A 19,859-nucleotide genomic window follows, 5' to 3' on the forward strand; every position below is an offset into this window, starting at 1 on the left:
GCTTATATGTCCTTGGCTTTAGTATTATCCTCCTTTATTTAAGAAAGGCATCCTTGGGGCTCTGGGGTGGCTCAGTCCGTTAAGTGACTGACTCTTGATTTCTGCTCAGTTCATGATCTCACGGTTGTGAGATTGAGCCCTAGGTTGGGCTGTGAGCTGAGCGTAGAGGCTGCTTAAGATTCTCTCTCTCACAACAAACAGGGTTGATGGGGGGTGGGAGGGAGGGGTGGGTGGGTGATGGGTATTGAGGAGGGCACCATTTGGGATGAGCACTGGGTGTTGTATGGAAACCAATTTGACAATAAATTTCATATTAAAAAAATAAATAAAAATAAAGAAGAGTAAACTTAAAAAAAAAAAGATTCTCTCTCTTACGCTCTCCCTCTCTCTCTCTGATCCTCTCCCTGGCTCTCTCAAATTAAAAAAAAAAATTTTTTTTGAAGAAAAACAAAAGGCATCCTTTCTGCCAATGGAGCAGCTTTGAGAACACTGTACCCTGGATGGGGACCCCCTCTAGCCAGCCAGATGGGTCTCTTCAGCCCTGGATACTAGTGGGGGTTGAGCCACAACCAGGATGCTACTTGTATTTACTTAATAAATGTATGCTGTATTGGACTGAGATAGCAAAACAGCACCTTATTAACTAAGAATGGCTGAGAAGCCAGCAGAGCAAATCTATTTCCAAGCCTTCTTGAACCTCATGTTCTCCCTCCACCTCATATCTTCGTGTTGACTTTACTACCACACAAAGCACAGAGTCATCTCCTTCAGCTCCTGTGCTCTCGTCCTGGTTGTTTGCTTCTAGGGAAGGGAGTGGGGGGATGACAGAAGGGAGAAAGACGTAAGTCTAACAAGCCAGTCAAAAGCTCTCTCCATTCTCATTTACCTCCAGTTGCTCTGCCTGTTAAGAATACCAGCTGAGGAGTAGCTAGATAAGGAAAATGCAGAGGCTGTGAATGGCTTACAAGAGACCCCAACAGGGGAAAGAAGACCCTCCCACACCCTCCCCCTGCTCTGCCTTCATTAGCTCAGCTGGACAGAGAACACTTCCTATTGGAATTTATCTGTGATCAGGAACGAGATGCAATTTTTGCCCAGGAGATGGAAAAAACTTCAATGACACCCTGAAATGGTAAGACTTTGACATTTTATTAAGAAACATCTTTACTTTAAATGATAGTACAAAAATTGTATACATAATATAGATCTGTATAGGTACATATACACACAAAGGCTCACCCACACACATATACACACAATCCTCCTCATCAAAATCAAACCTTATTAAAATCCTAAATAAAGAGAAGTATATTTAAGCTTTCCTAAAACATACTGTACATAAAGCTGTCAGAAAACCTGAAAAACTGAGGACATTTTCAGAAGAATCTAGGCACCCCACCCACCCTCTTTCTCTTCTCCACTAACATAAATGACCTTGGCAGAAGGACAGTACACAGGACAAAGCCAGAGAAGGGAGCTGCTATCCGTCCTTTACTGCTGATAGACCAAGATGCCTGAAAGCAACTGGGAAGGGAAGCACGAGTTATAGGCTGTGACCTAGATTAACTGTCAAAAACAAACCATTTCAGAATGAACAGAAAATATGTAATAGGGAAGGAGGGGAGTGGAAAGAGGAAGGATAAGGCCCAGAGATTAGAAACGACCTATTAATTATTAATGCCTGGGAAAGACTCAATGAGATAAGACCAATGGGGTCACAGAAGCAGAAGAAGTTAGAGGGGAAGGGGGAGGAGAGAGAGATAGGAAATCACAACTTCCTGCCACTAACAAGCCAAACTGCTACTGTAGAGTCTAGGAATGTCACCCCACCCACTAATCGTAAAGAAGCTCCAAGAAGAAAAAAAAAAGTACCAGAGGCTCAAAACTACTTAATTCAAACTCACATCCTTCTTGCTCCTGGTCTCTTGTTAAACATATTGGCATGGGAAAGAGAGTACTAAGTCAGAAAATAGCCATCACATAAAATGGAGATCGATAAGAGCCCAGAATAGCATATAGGTGGTCTTGACATATATTCCATTCTGAAGCTCCTTTTCTGGCCATACAGAGATGTCTGCACAAGCAGTAGAGAACAGGAGACCATTCCCCAGTAAATCTGGATAAAAACTGATTCCTATTCAACTTCTGGGAAGAGGTCAGTATCTGCCTGAAGTCCTCTAGCTCTGGAAGTCTATAATGATGTTTGTGAGGAGACTGCCACACACGTTTTCTCAATATGATGCTTTCTCAAAAGGATGAGATCTCTAAACTGGGAAAGCAGGTATCCTGCACCATGGCCCTTATCCAGGGTTCTCCCTTGTACAGAGGTGTCAGGGGTTTTACAGGTGCCAGTCAGCACGCCTACCTGCTGCCATAGGAGTGGATACAGGGGCTTGCTCTGCGGAAGGGCGGCTCCCTCTTTACCCTGGACACCACTCTGAGCTGTTTGGCTTACATGGTGTCATCACACCACACGCTAAACAAATCTCGGTAAAGCCAGAGATTGGTTTTCCCTGGGGCATGACTCCTCAGGTTTCTCATTATGCCTGTTACAGAGTCTCAGAGAAGGGCCAAAAGAAGGCTTTTTCTTCTTCAGCCCCTTTAGTGAAGCCACAGAAACCCTCTCTAATGTGTTTAATGAAATGAAAATATTTCCAGGTTATACCAGGTACTTTAGAGTTGAACCTCAAATAAACAAAGAGAAAAGTGGGAAAATCTGTATGTATTTATAAATGTACACAGTGATACGCACCCAACAAAGGAGTATTAAAAATGCCCTGGTCACAGAACCCTCTGGTAAATTCATTTCTCTTACATCAATATAAAGAAGTCATTTTGTATGCCATAGATTTCTAACACTACTGAACAGACACAAAAATGTTAATAATTCAATGGTAAGGCTGAAGACAGGGGGGAAAGGCAAAGCCAAAAATAACTACACAGAGCTCTGACAGAGAAAAAGAACATCTTTTAAGGCTCTGGGTTCAAAACACAGATATCCTAAAGTCAAGTTCTCCCATACTTCCATTAAGAGACCTCAACTCTGGCATTACAATTAAGAGATCCCACAGAGGTAGTGATAGGAAGGGAACGTTCATTTATATATTTATAAGTAATTTCCCTGAAGCCAGGAACAAGAACAGAAATATTAACATTTCTTTCTTTCTCTCTTGGGGGAAGGCTTATGACCAAAATCAAATGTAGAGCCTAAAATTCATATATTAATACTGATATTGTTAAAGCAGCTTTATTTTAAGGTAGGCAATCATCCTAAGTTCCAGGTTTCTCGGCTTAAGCACCAACTCTGAACCACCTGTCTGTTATTTGATTCTCTGTAATCCAATCTTGCCAATAAACCAGGTGAATCCACCAACCCAGAAGAATCTAGCAACATTTTCCCAACATCCATTGCTGATCCAGAAGGATACGCTAAATCATAAAATGGTACTGCCATTAATGCATTTAATATTTAACTTCTAACTACTTCAAGTGATCCTGACCTACCATTCTCTTCAAGGCAATACAAGGTGGAGACGAAATCCTATTTCTTTTCCTAGGGATGCTAAATGGTGTATTTCAAGTAAATAACAACAAATACCTTTTTGCTACCCACCCCTTTCCAGACATTTCTCTTTTCTCTTTCCCTATCCCAACTCCCTATCTCAGAGACCCCATCATCAAAAATGACTTGGACTGTAGTAAAGATTTTTCTAGGTGAGAATGACAGCCTCCTGCAGAAAGAGAATAGTAAGAATTTCTAAACAGTTCCCCAAAGCAGTAAGGAGCTATGCTCAGCAGGGAGTGTTGGATGGCAACTCCCGTCCCCAATCAGAAGCTACCCCAAAGAGTGAGGGGGCTGGGCCTGGATATCGTCTGCAGAGTTAACCTCCACCCCCTTAACAGGAAAGGAAAAAAAAAAAAAAAAAAGAATTAAAGTCAATATATACACAAAAAACATTAGGAAATCATACCTAAAATGACCCTCTATCTCTATCTCTGTTGTTAAGCTAAGGCTCTGAAAAGGCACACAATAGCAGCTTATTGTTAACACCTGGTTCACAAAGGGACTCAGAAAAAAGAAAAACATCACACACACACACACACAAAAAGGATGATTTGGCAGCAGAAGGCACAATTGTCCCCTCACCCTTACCTACGCTCCTCCACTGCGTTTCATCAGCCACCCTCCCCCCCCCCCCCCAAACCCAGAGTAATCTCTCAAGTCCCCGGAGAAAACCTAGTTTTATGGTGGCCAGTAGCCAAGACTCATTTCAAAACTGGTATTTTTGCCTATAAGCCTCTACTAGCCAATTCTGTTTGCTAAATCTGGTTTGGGGAGTTATGTTTTCAGTCTATTTTGAGCTCCAAGTGATTCTGCACCTCTGGAAAACTGCAGCAAATTACTTCACTAATCAAGGTAAATAGAGCCATGTTAACTGTCAAGTTTTATTCCAGATTAAAAATGTATGTTTTCCCCATGATCGCTAATTAAGAAAACTGTATTCTAAACAGTCATTCAAATGTTTACTTGGCACATCTCCCCCTGGTTTCTTCTTCTAATTTACAATAAAGCAAGCAAGCAGGTCGAGAATGAGGGCCCAATTTCAAAAGCAGTAACTTCTGTAATGTAACCTCTCCACAACCTCTCTCTCTCCAGCCATCCCCCCTTTCTTTTGAAAAAACTCCAAACTGGCACACGAAGAAAACCCAGCAATGAAACACTTTCCAGTAGTGTCTAGGCAGAGGGAGCAGGCACAGCGGTAGAGAAGGGAGTCAGGCAGACAAAGTTATCAGGCTAAAAGTTCTGGCTCCTTACTTTATGACACTGCTGATTTTTACTCCCTTTGCCATCACACACCGAGCACCTATAAGGCACGAAAGCTGTGCGCAGGGCCCGACCTTAAGGAAACAGAACAAGTTACTCATCCGAAGTGAAACATAAAATTCCAACAACACCCTCAGCACTCACCTGTCCCCTGACTTCTTTTGCAATTAAGAGGATACCACGTAAACTCCACAGAAAGGCACACTTAGAAAACGCCACACAATTTTATAAAATTAAAAAGTTGATATTAAACCTTGGTATTATATAAATAAGTGTTTGGAAGCAAGTTGTTCTAGCAACAGACTACCCTCCTGATGGTGATTTTATAAAATCCAGCCAGAGCAAAGTTTGGATCTCGAGACCAGATTGTTTCATAACCCCACAAGCTCTTTCTGGCCACCTTCCAGCGTTGTGGAAGCACAGCCTGGAGGATTTTGGATTGACATACACTTCTCCCACGTAAACAAGTTCTCTTTCCTTTCCAGTTTTTAAATATTCCACTTCAGTTTCTTAAACTGGCATCTGAATTATGGACACATAATGGATGCAGAGTTAGTGAGGCAATTACCAATTTCTTTTCAGTGAAGTGAGCTCAGGACAGAAGGGAATGCCTGCTCCTTTGGAAGTGGAATAGATCTCTTTCTCTTCCCAAAAGCTTGCTTCTAACCCCCCTCCCAGTTAGTTTCCTTCTCTACCAGGTACACATCGATCTAAGGCATATTATAAGGTCACCTGATGGTACGATTATTAAAGGCCCTGTGTGTGTTCATACTAGGAATGTTATCTTAAAATCTTCTGACAGAAAGTCAGTTGTTTAAAAAACAATCAACCCACAATATCCAGCACTCTTTTACCTCTAAGCTTAAAGCAGTGATGATGGGAGCTGGAAATTTGGTCCTTATTCTTTAGGTCCCCCAGAAGAAGTATTCCCCTGATTTGGCTTTGTATTTTCCAGTTGCATAGCAAGCTTTCCTGAGTCCAAGCACTGTGCCCTGCTATAGTTTTCTTCTTTAGGACATCCTTTCTTCTTTAGGACATGATTACACAATGTGAGTCCTCTGTATTTTCTTTAAAAAGACGGACACAGTCCAAGTTGTGGCCCTCGCATGTTAAGATGAAACAGTTTCTATGGAAACTCCCGCATGCGGCCCTGTCGTCCCTGCGGCACCCGAGGTCACTCCTGCATCTCTCTCTTTCAACTCTCCCTCCGTAACCACCACGGCATCTACCTCCGCCACCTCTTCGACCATGGTGAAATCAACTCCGTTGGGCTGCTGTCGGGCCATGGCCTCTAGCTTGAGGCGGTACTGTTCTGCCTCCTGCTCTTTCTTTAGGAGCTGGTGTCGGTACTCCTGAGCTCTTCGATTGGCCTCCTGGAGCTGCTGCTGTAGGAGCTCTCTTTCGGTGCCCTCCTGTAAAAGGAAACCGCATCACCGCCAGGTAAGAATTCCTTATCCCTGGTCATCCAGAGAGTAGATAAAAATATAAACAAGGGGGGCACCGGGGTGGCTCAGTCAGTTAAGCGTCCGACTTCGGCTCAGGTCATGATCTCACAGTTTGTGAGTTCCAGCTCCACGTCGGGCTCTGTCCTGACAGCTCAGAGCCTGGAGTCTTATTTGGATTCTGTGTCTCCCTCTCTCTCTGCCCCTCCCCCAGTCATGCTCTGTCTCTCTCAATAATAAATAAACATTAAAAAAAATTTTTTTTTAAATATATAAAGAAGGGTCCAGGCCTTCTTCCAAGTTTGCCTTTTGAGTATTTCCTGTCTCTTCTCTCTACCACTGCTAAACACGTTACCTTGCTTTCCTCCCCACTGTTTGTCATCTCTTCTATCCTTGGTTTCTTAGTCAGGGGCAACTTCTCTGCTTCTTCTTCCTCTTCTTCTTCAATTACAGTCTCTTCTGCAACCTGACCAGCAGGTACAGTTAGAACTACAAGCCAAAGGACACCAATTGGATATAATGAATACATAGTAAAACAAAGAGGTTTTGCCTACTTTCAAGTTTGTTTTTTTTAATTTTTTAAATTTCTTTTGAGAGAGAGAGAGAGCGCAAGCAGGGGAAGGGCAGAGAGAGGGAGAAAGAATCCCAAGCGGGCGCCTCACTGATTCCTACTGCTTGCCTTAAATTAGAAAATAAACTGCAAGATGTTATCTGAAATCTTATTGTTCATATCTCTTCGGATTTTAGAATCAACAGGTAAAGCACAGCCTTACAGAGAGAAACAGAAAGGATTAGAGAGGCAAATCTGGAAGCCATGCAGTCAACAACTAGGTCTGAGGCTCTTATATAAAGATGTCTCACTCTAGGTTAGGAGCTATGGCTGAGAAGCTTACAATTCTTTGCTTTTATTTTGTTTTTTAAAATGTTTATTTATTTTTGAGAGAGTGGGTGGGAGGGGCAGAGAGAGAGGGAGACACAGAATCTGAAGCAGGCTTCCGGCTCTGAGCTCTCAGCACAGAGCCCGATGCGGGGCTTGAACTCACAAATGGTGAGATCATGACCTGAGCCAAGGTCAGATACTTAACCGACTGAGCCCCCAGGCACCCCGCCTTACAATTCTTTAGGAGTGATTTGTCTAAAGAAGGCCTGATGTCTTTACATAAGATTTTTGAGAAACTTCACATGAAAGCAGCTGGCCATTCACTGTATCTAATTTGCTTAGATATTTATAGATAAGTGAGTGAAGGGTCAAAACACACATCCTGCACTACACATCTATCAGTATGGCTAGAATTTTAATAATACCAGATACTGATGAGGATGTAGAAAAACTGGATTATTCATAAATTGCTGGTGGGAATGTAACACTGTACAGTCACTCTAAGAAACAGTTTGGCAGTTTCTTACAAAACTAAACATGCACTTACCATGCAACCCAGCAACTGCACTTTTGGGCATTTATCCCAGAGAACTGAAAATTTATGTTCCCATAAATCCTGTACAGTATTGGTCATAACAGCTTTATTCATAGATAGTCCAAAACTAGCAACACACTTAAATGTCCTTCAATGAGTGGTTAAACTCCATACCATGGATACTACTTAGCAATAAAAAGGAATGAACTACTGATACAAACAGCAACTTGGATAGCTCTTTTTTTTTTTTTTAATTTTTTTTTTGAACGTTTATTTATTTTTTGGGACAGAGAGAGACAGAGCATGAACGGGGGAGGGGTAGAGAGGGAGACACAGAATCGGAAACAGGCTCCAGGCTCTGAGCCATCAGCCCAGAGCCCGACGCGGGGCTCGAACTCACGGACCGCGAGATCGTGACCTGGCTGAAGTCGGATGCTTAACCGACTGCGCCACCCAGGCGCCCCCAACTTGGATAGCTCTTAAGGGAATTATGCTGAGAGAAAAAAAACCCAATCTCAAAACGTTATATATTACATGATTCCATTTATATAATATACTTTTTTAAATTAATTAATTTAGAGAGAGACAGAGCAAGTGCGAGAGGGGCAGAGAGAGGGAGAGAGAGAGAATGCCAAGCAGACTCCGCACTCTGTGTAATGTGGGGCTTGGACTCATGAACTGCGAGACCAAGAGTTGGACGCTTAACTGACTGAGCCACCCAGGCGCCCCTATAATGTTCTTGGAATGACAAAAGTATAGAGGTAGAAAACAAATGAGTTAGTGGTTGCCAGGGGTTAGGAATGGGGTGGGAAGGGAGAGGGCTGTGGACATAAAAGTAGCACAAGGGATCCTTGTGATTGAACTGTTCTCTGTCCTGACTGTGGTGGTCCTAGAACAAATCTACACATGTATTATCCTGCATAGAGCTAAGTATATACACAAATTAATGCATATAAAATTGGAAAAATCTCAATAAGGTTGGTAAACTGTATCAATGTCAATTTTCTATGTTAAAGCACTACTGCAAAATGTTCCCAATGGGGGAAACTGGGTGATAGGTACACTCGATTTCTCTGTTTATTTCTTACACTTGTACATAAATCTACAATGATCACAAAATACAAAAGCTTAAAATTCTATTTAGGTTTTAGGGTACCTTATGATTTTTGTTTAAAACAGAAGATTTATCTAGTTATTTGGTTTGGTTGATTTAAAAATTAGCTTGTGAGGTGCTTGCATGGCTCAGTTGTGAAGCATCTGACTTCAGCTCAGCTTATGATTTCACAGTTTAGGAGTTCAAGTCCCACACTGGGTGAGCTCGAGCCACACTTCGGGTAAAACACGAGCCCTGTTTTGGTTGAGTCCTGCTTCTCTCTCTCTCTCTCTCTCTCTCTCTTTCTCTCTCATCCTCTTTCCCTCTCTGCCTCTCGTGAGATTCTCTCTCTCTCTGCCCGCACTCTCTCACTTGTGCTCCCCCATCTCTCTCAAAGAAATAAAATAAAATAAAATAAAAATTAGCTTGTATTCTGTGGGTACTCATCAATTGATGGCAATAGAAAACAGCTTAGATATCAGCTAAGTGGAAAAGGAACTTTAGTCTGGGTTTTAAAACTTTCTGCAGATAATTCACAAAATCTCAGCTGTCTTTCTGTCCTTCTGTGTGCCTGGTTAATACATTTGTAAAAAGCAGTGTAGTTCATCCAGGCAAAACCTCAATTTTTTTCTCTTTGAAACAACTCCATTCTCATTTATTTAACTCCATTATAAGCAGAGTCTCTCACCTATCCAATGAAGCCCCCAAAGCATTAAGTGATAATTATGTTCACAAAAACATCAACAATATATTTCCAAATAAAACCATTAAGAATTTATGATACCAAAACTTGGATTATAAAGGTTTAATTCCTACTCTTTCTTCCTATACTGCAAAGATCCACCAATTTAAAGTTTGAAAATTATAAAATCCCCATCATTATTAGGCCAAGTGAAAATTTTGGTGACTCAGATTCAATAAACCAACGCTCCTCTTTTCTTTTTTTTTTTTTTTAATTTTTTTTTTTTAACGTTTATTTATTTTTTTGGGGACAGAGAGAGACAGAGCATGAACGGGGGAGGGGCAGAGAGAGAGGGAGACACAGAATCGGAAACAGGCTCCAGGCTCTGGGCCATCAGCCCAGAGCCCGACGCGGGGCTCGAACTCACAGACCGCGAGATCGTGACCTGGCTGAAGTCGGACGCTTAACCGACTGCACCACCCAGGCGCCCCTACTCTTTTCAAACTCCAATTTAAAAAAAATTTTTTTTAAATGTTTATTTATTTTTGAGAGAGAGATAGAGTGTGAGCGGGGGAAGGGCAGAGAGAGAGGGAGACATAGAATCTGAAGCCGGCTCCAGGCTCTGAGCTATTAGCACAGAGCCTGTATGGGGCTCGAACTCACAAACCGTGAAATCATGACCTGAGCTGAAGTAGGATGCTTAAGCAACTGAGCCACCCAGGAACCCCCATTTTTCTTTTTTTTTTAAAGTAGGCTTCACTCCCAGCACAGAGCCCACTATGGGGCTTGAACTCACGACCCTGCGATCAAGAGTCTGACGCTCAACTGACTGAGCCCCTAAACTCCAATATTTTTAAAGAATGAAGTTGTATGATTAGTTTCTTTCTTTTCAAAAAATAATTTACAGATGTATTTCTTGAATAAGTAATACATTCACATGGTTCAAAAACTAAAACTATAAGAGTATATATAGTGAAAAGCCTCCCATCCATCCCCACATACTGTCTCAGCAGGCAATCAACGTTTTCAATGTTATTCTTGAATGTTCTTCCAGAGATGGTCTAAGTCTACAAATACATTAGCAAAAATACATGTATCTCCCTCTTTTTAAAAAATACAAATGCAGCATATTCTATACTGTCCTGCATCTTGCTCTTGTAACTTCATAATATAGTTTAGAGATAAGATCATGCTAGTATATAAGGCATTTCCTCATTGTTTTTAAATAGCTGCATAGTATTTCAAAGTGTGGGTGTAACAATTTCTTTATCCAGTTCCCTATTGATGTATACTTAGGTTGTTTTAATTTTTCATTTTCATTAAAAAAATTTTTTTGGGGGGCGCCTGGGTGGCTCAATCGGTTAAGCGTCCAACTTCGCTCAGGTCATGATCTCACGGTCCGTGGGTTCGAGCCCTGCGTCGGGCTCTGGGCTGACGGCTCGGAGCCTGGAGCCTGTTTTGGATTCTGTGTCTCCCTCTTTCTCTGACCCTCCTCTATTCATGCTCTCTCTCTCTGTCTCAAAAATAAATAAATGTCAAAAAAAAAAAAAAAAATTTTTTTTATTTAGGGGCATCTGGATAGCTCAGTTGGTTAAGCCTCCAACTCTTGATTTTGGCTCAGGTCATCATATCGTGGGTTGTGATCAAGCCCCAAGTTGGGCTCTGTGCTGACAAAGTGGAGCCTGCTTGGGATTCTCTCTCTCCCTCTCTCTGCCCCTTCCCCACTTGTGCTCTCTCTCAAAATAAATAAATGAACATTAAAAATAAATAAATAAATAAATAAATAAATAAATAAATACATTTATTTTTATTTAGGGGCACCTGGGTGGGTCAGTTGATTAAGCATCCAACTCTTTTTTTTATGTAAATAATTATTTATTTTGAGAGAGAGAGCACATGGGGGAAGGGCAGAGAGAGGGGGAGAGAGAATCCCAAGTAGGCTCCACACTGTGCACAGAGCCTGACTTGGGTTCGATCTGATAAACTGTGAGGTCATGACCCAAGCCGAAACCAGGAGTGGACGTGACTGAGCTACCCATTTGCCCCAAGCATCTGACTCTTGATCTCAGCTCAGGTCTTGATCTCAGGATTGTGAGCTCAAGCCCCGTGTTGGGCTTTGTGCTAGGTGTGAAGCCTAATTTAAAAAGAAAAAAAAAAAAAAGAAAAAATGTTTTATTTGAGTATAGTTGACACATAATGTTACATCAGTTTCAGGTGTACAACACAGTGATTCAACTTTTCTATGCATTACGTTATGCTCACCACAAATATAGCTACCATCAAATTAGGTTCTTTTTAATCTTTGATGATTACAAGTAATGCTGTAATTAATAACTTAGTATATATTTCACTTCTGTGTGTGAATATAAATTCTTAGAAAACAACTTTTTAGCCAAAAGGTATGTGTATCTAGTACTGACAGATATTGCAAACTGTTCTTTAAAGAATACATTAATTTACACTCTGACCAGTGATTTTTTTTTTTTAAGATCAAGTATTCTCTACACCCAACATGGGGCTCAAAGTTACAACTCCGAGATCAAGAGTCCCACGCTCCACCAACTGAGTCAGCCAGTGATTTATAAGAGTGTCTATTTTGGGGCGCCTGGGTGGCTCAGTCGGTTAGGCGTCTTGACTTTGGCTCAGGTCATGATCTCACGGTTTGTGAGTTTGAGCCCCACATTGGGCTCTGTGCTGTCATTGCAGAGCCCACTTCAATCCTCTGTCTCTCTTGCTCTATGCCCCTCCCCTGCTCACGCCCCCACTCTGAAAAATAAACATTAAAAAAAAAATTAAAAAGTGCCTAGTTCCCCACACTTTTGACAATGCAGTATAATAATGGTATCTCAGTACAATGTTAAATTGCATTTCTCTTGCTATATATGAAATAGGTTGAACACATTTCCATATTTTAAGACCTATTAGTATTTTCTATGAACTATTGGTTCATATTATTTCCTCTTTTCTATCAGATTATTGGCTTTTACTCACAAGTTTTATATATATTAGGGAAATCAGGCTTTCCCAGCCTGATTTCTGTTTCTTTTTCTGTCTTGGAGCATCTTTGCCCCACCTGGCATCTGGCATTCTCCTAGTCCCACTACTTGCTTTAATGCCTCATTTTCAGAAGAATGTGGAGTGTGTAAAATATCTTTTAATACACATTTGCCTAAATGGGATAACTCACCTTGCTGTCCATCTTGCACAGTTACAATAAATGGCTGGCCAATGCTTCCGGCAGGGACTGCAGTTTGGATATTACCCAGAGGGACTCCATCAGTCACTATGGTGATGACCCTTTGGCCTCCACTCCCCACCACTTGCTGGATTGATGAGTCAACGGAATCTCCCTCTATGATTTCCTCTGAATTAGCTAGAGATGACAAAAGTGAATTTGAAATTTCAGCTTTTTAAAAAACAGGAGTTTAACAATTTCAGCCTCCTTGAAATTGATAATAAATATCAGGGATAGGAAAACTTAAAAAAAGAAGTTAGATTCAACAGTTTCTAAAGCAAGCTTTTGTGAACAATGCTAAGTAAGAGGAGAAAAGAAAATAGTGAATGCTTTAGAACAGTATTTTCTAAAATGTCTTCATTGAGATGTTAATAGCTTTCACTAAGGATGGGCCCTATGCAGAAATGTATTTTCAAAATGCCAGTTTAAATATGCTTAAATTTTTTGTTTGTTTTGTAAGAAGTATTAGAAACCCCAACAGGCTAATGAGCACTGTGATTCTCCAATAGGGGTAAGATATGCTGAGTTTCCCCAGCGTATCTGATCACGGAATTCTTTTCTCAGAAAGCATCTTGAAAGTCTAAATAAATCTATGGAACTTAGAAAAATAATTATAAATTAGAGTATATCTATTTCTGTAAGAAAATGGAGGTATTTAATAGTGAATTAACAATAATAAGTAGTCAAAGCACTGAAGAGGTCTGATAGACACAAATGGTAGGTGGCTTCTCCCATCTGACAGATAAACAATAATATTAATAGCAACTAACACCAACTACTTACAGCATAGCCCAGGTACCTTTCTAAGAGCTTTATATATATTATGTTAAATCAAGATATTCATGGGGCACCTGGGTGGCTCAGTCAGTTAAGCATCCGACTTCGGCTCACGTCATGATCTCACGGTTTGGTTCTTGGGTTCAAGCCCCACATCAGGCTTTGTGCAGACAGTGCAGAGCCTGCTTCGGATCCTCTCTCTACCACTCCCCCACTCACACTCATATGCTCTCTCTTAAAAATAAACAAAAGGATGCCTGGGTGGCTCAGTCTGTTGAGCGTCAGATTTTGGCTCAGGTCATGATCTCACAGTTTGTGGGTCCAAGCCCCACATCGGGCTCTGTGCTGACAGCTTGCTCAGAGCCTGGAGCCTACTTCAGATTCTGTGTCTCCTTTTCTCTCCACCCCTCCCCTGCTCACACTCTGTCTCTCAAAAGTAAATAAATGTAAAAAAAATTAATAATAATAAAAATTTTAAAATGTTAAAAATTTTTTAATGTGTATTTATTTCTGAGAGAGAGAGAGACAAAGCGTGAATGGGGGAAGAGCAGAGAGAGAAGGAGACACAGAATCTGAAGCAGGGTCCAGGCTCTGAGCAATCAGTACAGAGCCCGATGTGGTGCCTGAACCCATGAACTGTGATATCATGACCTAAGCTGAAGTTGGTTGCTTAACCAACTGAGCCACCCAGGTGCCCCAAAATAAATAAATGTTTAAAAAAATGGCTAAGATGGTAAAATTTAGGGGCGCCTAGGTGGCTCAGTCAGTTAACATCTGACTTTGGCTCAGGTTCTGATCTCATGGTTCAAGAGTTCAAGCCCCGTGTGGGGCTCTGTACTGATGGCTCTATGCTGACGGTTCGGAGCCTGCTTTGGATTGTCTGTCTCCCTCTCTCTCTGCCCCACGTGCTCTCTCTCAAAAATAAATAAATAAACACTTAAAATTAAAATTCAGTTTGGTAATTAAAAAGTGGGGGTGGGGGGGTGTTGCGCCTGGCTGGCTCAGTCAGAAAAGCATGACTCTTGATCTTGGGGTCGTGAGTTTGAGCCCCACATTGGGTGTAGAGATTACTTAAATAAATAAAACTTAAAAAAAAAAAAAAGATTTTCAGTTTGGTTAGTCAATATTCCCAGTAACTATTAGGGAAAAGAGTTCCTACCACTATGGAATTTCTCTATCTAAAGAGTCTAAGGTAAACTTTGCATTAAATGGGGTATGGACTATCCACACGAAACACATTCAGGTGGTTACGTGGAAATAGAGCATTCACATCTCTTAAAAACAAAACACAGTTAAATGTTATAGCTGAAAGAACCTCAACAGATAATCTGATCCAACCATCCAACCTCAGCCAGAGGTGAGGAGACTGAGACCTGGAGAAGTTAAGTAATTTATTCAGTCAAAAAGCAAATCAAGGGCGCCTGGGTGGCTCAGTCGGTTAAGTGTCCCACTTTGGTTCAGGTCATGATCTCATGGTTCGTGGGTTCAAGCCCTGGGTTGGGCTCTGTGCCAACAGCTCAGAGCCTGGAGCCTGCATCCAATTCTGTGTCACCCTCTCTCCCTCTGCCCCTCCCCCCGCTCATGCTCTATCTCTCAAAAATAAATAAACATCAAAAAAATTTTTTTAAAAAGCAAATAAAAATAACAAATACAAGTTAAATATATTGTTTTTCCCTTTGCCATGGCACTCACTCATACATGTGTGAATGGAGATCTTTATGATTGCTGCCAGTCGGAAAAATAGGATTGGAGGAATGTTCTCACACCCAAATGTCAATGGCAGAAAGAAATCAGAACAATCTGCTTTCATTTATAATGGAGCAGACTCTGCCAGAGGGCTCCAGAAAGATTCCTACATGACTATTTAGCCCTACCTATGACTATTTGCCCCTACCTATATGGAGCTCTAAGCCTTTTCCCCATAGACTACTGGCTCCCACTAAGTGACTTGAAACCTCTTTATTTTAAATATCAGAAGGGCACTATACAGCGTATGTCGCCCCAACTCTATTAGAAATGCCAAAATATGGGGGCGTCTCGGTGGCTCAGTCGGTTAAGCATATGACTTCGGCTCAGGTCATGATCCCACAGTTTGAGTTCGAGCCCTGCATTGGGCTTTGTGCTGACACAGAGCTTCAGATTCTGTGTCTCCCTCTCTCTCTGCCCCTCCCCACTCATGCTCTGTCTCTCTCTCTCTCTCCCCCAAAAATAAGTAAACATTAAAAACAATTAAAAAAAAAAAAAGAAGTGCCAAAATATGATCTCTAGTGAAAATAAAAGGAAGCCACCCTGAAGTACCCAGGATATGACGAGAGAGGTAGCAGTCCTATGTATTTTGACACTTTTATAAACACAACATATGTAAGCTGCTATTTTGAATCATCCTATGATAGCATCAGTCAAAACATAACATAAAGTATTTCCCAAATAATCTTCTAATAGAAGACTAAACACTTCAATCTGAAGCAACTGGAGTCAGGGCAAACAAACTTGAAACTGCAAAAATACAAAGAAATTAACTTAGACATTCTCTAAGATTATTCAGCCATCTGATTATACTGCTTAGTCATTTTTCTTTCTGATGCTCAATGACTCTACATGCCTCTTTCCTAGATTTATCTAATTATACTTCATGCAAATTAAATCTGCTGGAAATGTGAAAACAAAAAGAAGAAATGGTGATTCAGGGTGTCTGGGTGGCTTGGTCAGTTAAGTGTCCGATTCTTGGTTTCAGCTTAAGTCATGATCTCACAGTTCATGAGATCGAGCCTCTTGTTAGGCTCTGTGCTGACAGCACAGGGCTTGCTTGGGATTATCTTTCCCTCTTCCTTGATGCCCCTCCCTCTCTCTCCCAAAATCAATGAATAAATTTAGAAACAAAGAAGAAATGGTGATTTGCCCAGCAGATATCCCTTACCTACCTGTGGCTCTGTGGGAGTTGGAGAGGGGGGCTGAGGCCTCAGCAAGAGCTGCAAGGGTGGCCAGCACCGAGGTGGTGGAATTTGCCAAGTGTGCTGCTGAGGAGGCATGGGGGTCACCTATTTTGGTAAAAAAGGCAAATGAGGTCTGGTGTAGAAAATAAATGGAGATGAACTAAAAATGGCTTTTATTATCTGGGGTACCCGGGTGGCTCAGTTGGTTAAGCATCTGACTCTTGGTTTCAGCTCAGGTCATAAACTCAAGGTTTGTGGGTTCGAGCCCCGGGTTGGGCTCTGTGCTGACAGTGTGGTGCCTGCTTGGGATTCTCTCTCTCCCTCTCTCTGTCCCTTTCCTGCTTTCTCTCTCTCTCTCTCTCAAAATAAATAAACATTTTAAAAAATGGCTTTTATTAAATCAAAACCTCAGCTTTGCTCTCCCGTACAAACTGATATAAACCAATGATTGTGGTATTAACAGTTTGGAAGGTTTAGAAAAGTTTTTCCTTTAAAGGGGATTAAGGTAATATGCTTGGTATAGGGCCACTACATTCCCCACATTTGTTCATTCTCTTGGCACTGCCAGTGCTGAGCATTAGTAGCCGGCAGCCCAGGAGTGCCGCCCACTCACTCGGCTGGCTGTACAGAGCTCTGCTTGGCAGCAGGTGGTAAGGACATAGAGTATGACTTACCCTAAACTATTGCTGCTGCGGGAAGAGGCTCTGCCTGGGCTTTACTTAACCACACTGCATCTATCCATCAGCTAGACAGGTGAGAAAGCATAGCACTGACCTCTACTGCAGGAACAGTTAAAAACCTGACACTTCACTTACTGAATGTCAAACAGTAGTACGACCAGTTTGTGCTAAAAACAATTACTTACTTATCTCATGATGCACTTAAAAAAACAACTATGTTTATAACCTTGTATTCTTGTTTCTGTGTGCTATTCTTACAACTACGCTCCAGGACGAAAGTGCATTAGATCGGGCAACAGCCATGCCTAACTTTATTTACCAAAAACTATTACTGAGGCGCCTGGGTGGCTTAGTCTGTTGAGCATCCAACTCTTGACTGTGGCTCAGGTCATGATCAAGACACACATCGGGCTCTGTGCTGACAGCACGGGGCCTTCTTGGGATTCTCTCTCTCTCTGCCCCTCCCTGGCTCATGTTTACGTTAAAAAATAAACATCAGGGGCGCCTGGGTGGCGCAGTCGGTTAAGCGTCCGACTTCAGCCAGGTCACGATCTCGCGGTCCGTGAGTTCGAGCCCCGCGTCGGGGTCTGGGCTGATGGCTCAGAGCCTGGAGCCTGTTTCCGATTCTGTGTCTCCCTCTCTCTCTGCCCCTCCCCCGTTCATGCTCTGTCTCTCTCTGTCCCAAAAATAAATAAACGTTGAAAAAAAAAATAAAAAAAAAAACATTAAAAAAAAGTATTACTTCACAATTTTGCATAAATCTAACTTTTATAAAATAAATTGCATTTCACTATGTCTTTCATTAGAACTTCAAAGATACTTTTGTGTCAGTTGTGAATTTATTGCTTCTCAGCTCCAAATCCCTGTTTTGCCTTGCCTTGTCATACTTAAGCTGGACCCTTATCAATATTTCTTGACAATTAGCATGAAACTACGTTTTGTCATACAGAAGGAGTGTCTGCTCCCTAAATTGGCTATTCTGGTATTCTTTAGAGTTCTCCTCATATCTTAGTAGTTAACCACTATTATTAATAATTTTTTATAAATTACACATACATTTAGGTATAACATATTCAAATTATGTGTTATATATTATAAAAAAATTATACAACTTGCCATGTAGTTTAGTCTCCTGACTGGGCTCTGATTGATTGTTTTATTTATTTATTTATTTATTTATTTTTTTTTTTTTTTTCCAACGTTTTTTATTTATTTATGGGACAGACAGAGACAGAGCATGAATGGGGGAGGGGCAGAGAGAGAGGGAGACACAGAATCGGAAACAGGCTCCAGGCTCCGAGCCATCCGCCCAGAGCCCGACGCGGGGCTCGAACTCACGGACCGCGAGATCGTGACCTGGCTGAAGTCGGACGCTTAACCGACTGCGCCACCCAGGCGCCCCTGATTGTTTTATTTAAAAAATATTTATTTATTTTGAGAAAGAGAGTGGGAGAGGGGTAGGGAGAGAATCCCAAGCAGGCTCTCACTGTCAGTGCAGAGCCTGACGTGGGGCTCAATCTCACGAACCATGAGATCATGACCTGAGCCGAAAGCAAGAGTCAGATGCTCAATGGACTGAGCCACCTAGGTGACCCAGATACACTTACCCACTTTTTAAATGTACTCTTAATTTTCTTTAAGATTTTAAGTAATCTCTACACCCAATGTGGGGATGGAACTTACAACCCCGAGACCAACAGTCACATGCTCTACTGAATGAGCCAGCTAGAAGTCCCAATACTTTTTAAATAATTTTTTTAAATGTTTTATTTATTTTTGAAAGAGTGCAAACAGAGGAGGGGAAGAAAGAGAGGGAGACAAGTATCTAAAGTGGGCTCTGTCCTGACAGCAGCAAGCCCGATGTGGGGGTCAAACTCACAAATCATGAGATCGTGACCAAAGTTGGACACTCAACTGACTGAGCCACCCAGGTGCCCTTTCAATGTACTCTTGATTTTTATGTTTTCTCACTACCTATGCTTAAAGATTCTTTCCAGCCTTTTGTCTATCAAAATGCCAGTTATCTGTAAAATAAAGAAATTCCCATTTAACACTCTTTGTAATAATCCTTCCATAGAGCAAAGGATCCTTTTCTGATATGATTAATGTAGGTAATTTAACTGGTTTATAAATTTAAATTTCAGAAGATTTGCCTTAAAAAGGTGGATTTCTGGGGCACCTGGGTGGCTCAGTAGGTTGGGCGATCAACTTCGGCTCAGGTCATGATCTCACGATTTGTGGGTTCGAGCCCTGCATCGGGCTCTATGCTGACAGCTCAGAGCCTGGAGCCTGCTTTGGATTCTGTGTCTCCCTCTCCTCCTTGTGCTCTCTCTCTGTCTCTCAAAAATAAATAAACATTAAAATTAAAAAAAAAAAAAAAGGTAGATTTCTTGTATAGTACTCTTAATAGCTACAAATTATCTTCTTTTTTTTTTTTTAATTTTTTTTTTCAACGTTTATTTATTTTTGGGACAGAGAGAGACAGAGCATGAACGGGGGAGGGGCAGAGAGAGAGGGAGACACAGAATCTGAAACAGGCTCCAGGCTCTGAGCCATCAGCCCAGACCCCGACGCGGGGCTCAAACTCACGGACCGCGAGATCGTGACCTGGCTGAAGTCGGACGCTCAACTGACTGCGCCACCCAGGCGCCCCCAAATTATCTTCTTTTTAAGTAGGCTCCAGGGGCACCTGGGTGGCGCAGTCGGTTGAGCGTCCGACTTCAGCCAGGTCACAATCTCACGGTCCGGGAGTTCGAGCCCCGCGTCGGGCTCTGGGC

General features: G+C 41.7%; 1 protein-coding gene across 5 annotated transcripts in view; it reads right to left on the minus strand.

The window, feature by feature from the left end:
* Positions 1-1,128: 1,128 nt before the first annotated feature.
* GABPB2 (GA binding protein transcription factor subunit beta 2) overlaps positions 1,129-19,859 on the minus strand; it is a 37,163-nt gene continuing 18,432 nt past the window's right edge. For 3 of the 5 annotated variants that reach the window (XM_040461253.1, XM_040461252.1, XM_040461255.1), the window contains 4 exons: positions 16,391-16,507; positions 12,645-12,830; positions 6,623-6,756; positions 1,129-6,237 (listed from right to left, as the gene is read on the minus strand). In XM_040461253.1, coding sequence (XP_040317187.1) covers positions 5,935-6,237; positions 6,623-6,756; positions 12,645-12,830; positions 16,391-16,507 — 740 coding nt within the window. In that variant the 3' untranslated portion in view covers positions 1,129-5,934. The remainder of the gene's footprint in view (positions 6,238-6,622; positions 6,757-12,644; positions 12,831-16,390; positions 16,508-19,859) is intronic. The other 2 variants (XM_040461256.1, XM_040461254.1) reach the window with 1 other exon arrangement.

The sequence above is a fragment of the Herpailurus yagouaroundi genome, unplaced genomic scaffold (assembly GCF_014898765.1).
Source record: "Herpailurus yagouaroundi ecotype Mexico unplaced genomic scaffold, PumYag 254, whole genome shotgun sequence".
Classification (NCBI taxonomy): Eukaryota; Metazoa; Chordata; class Mammalia; order Carnivora; family Felidae; genus Herpailurus; species Herpailurus yagouaroundi.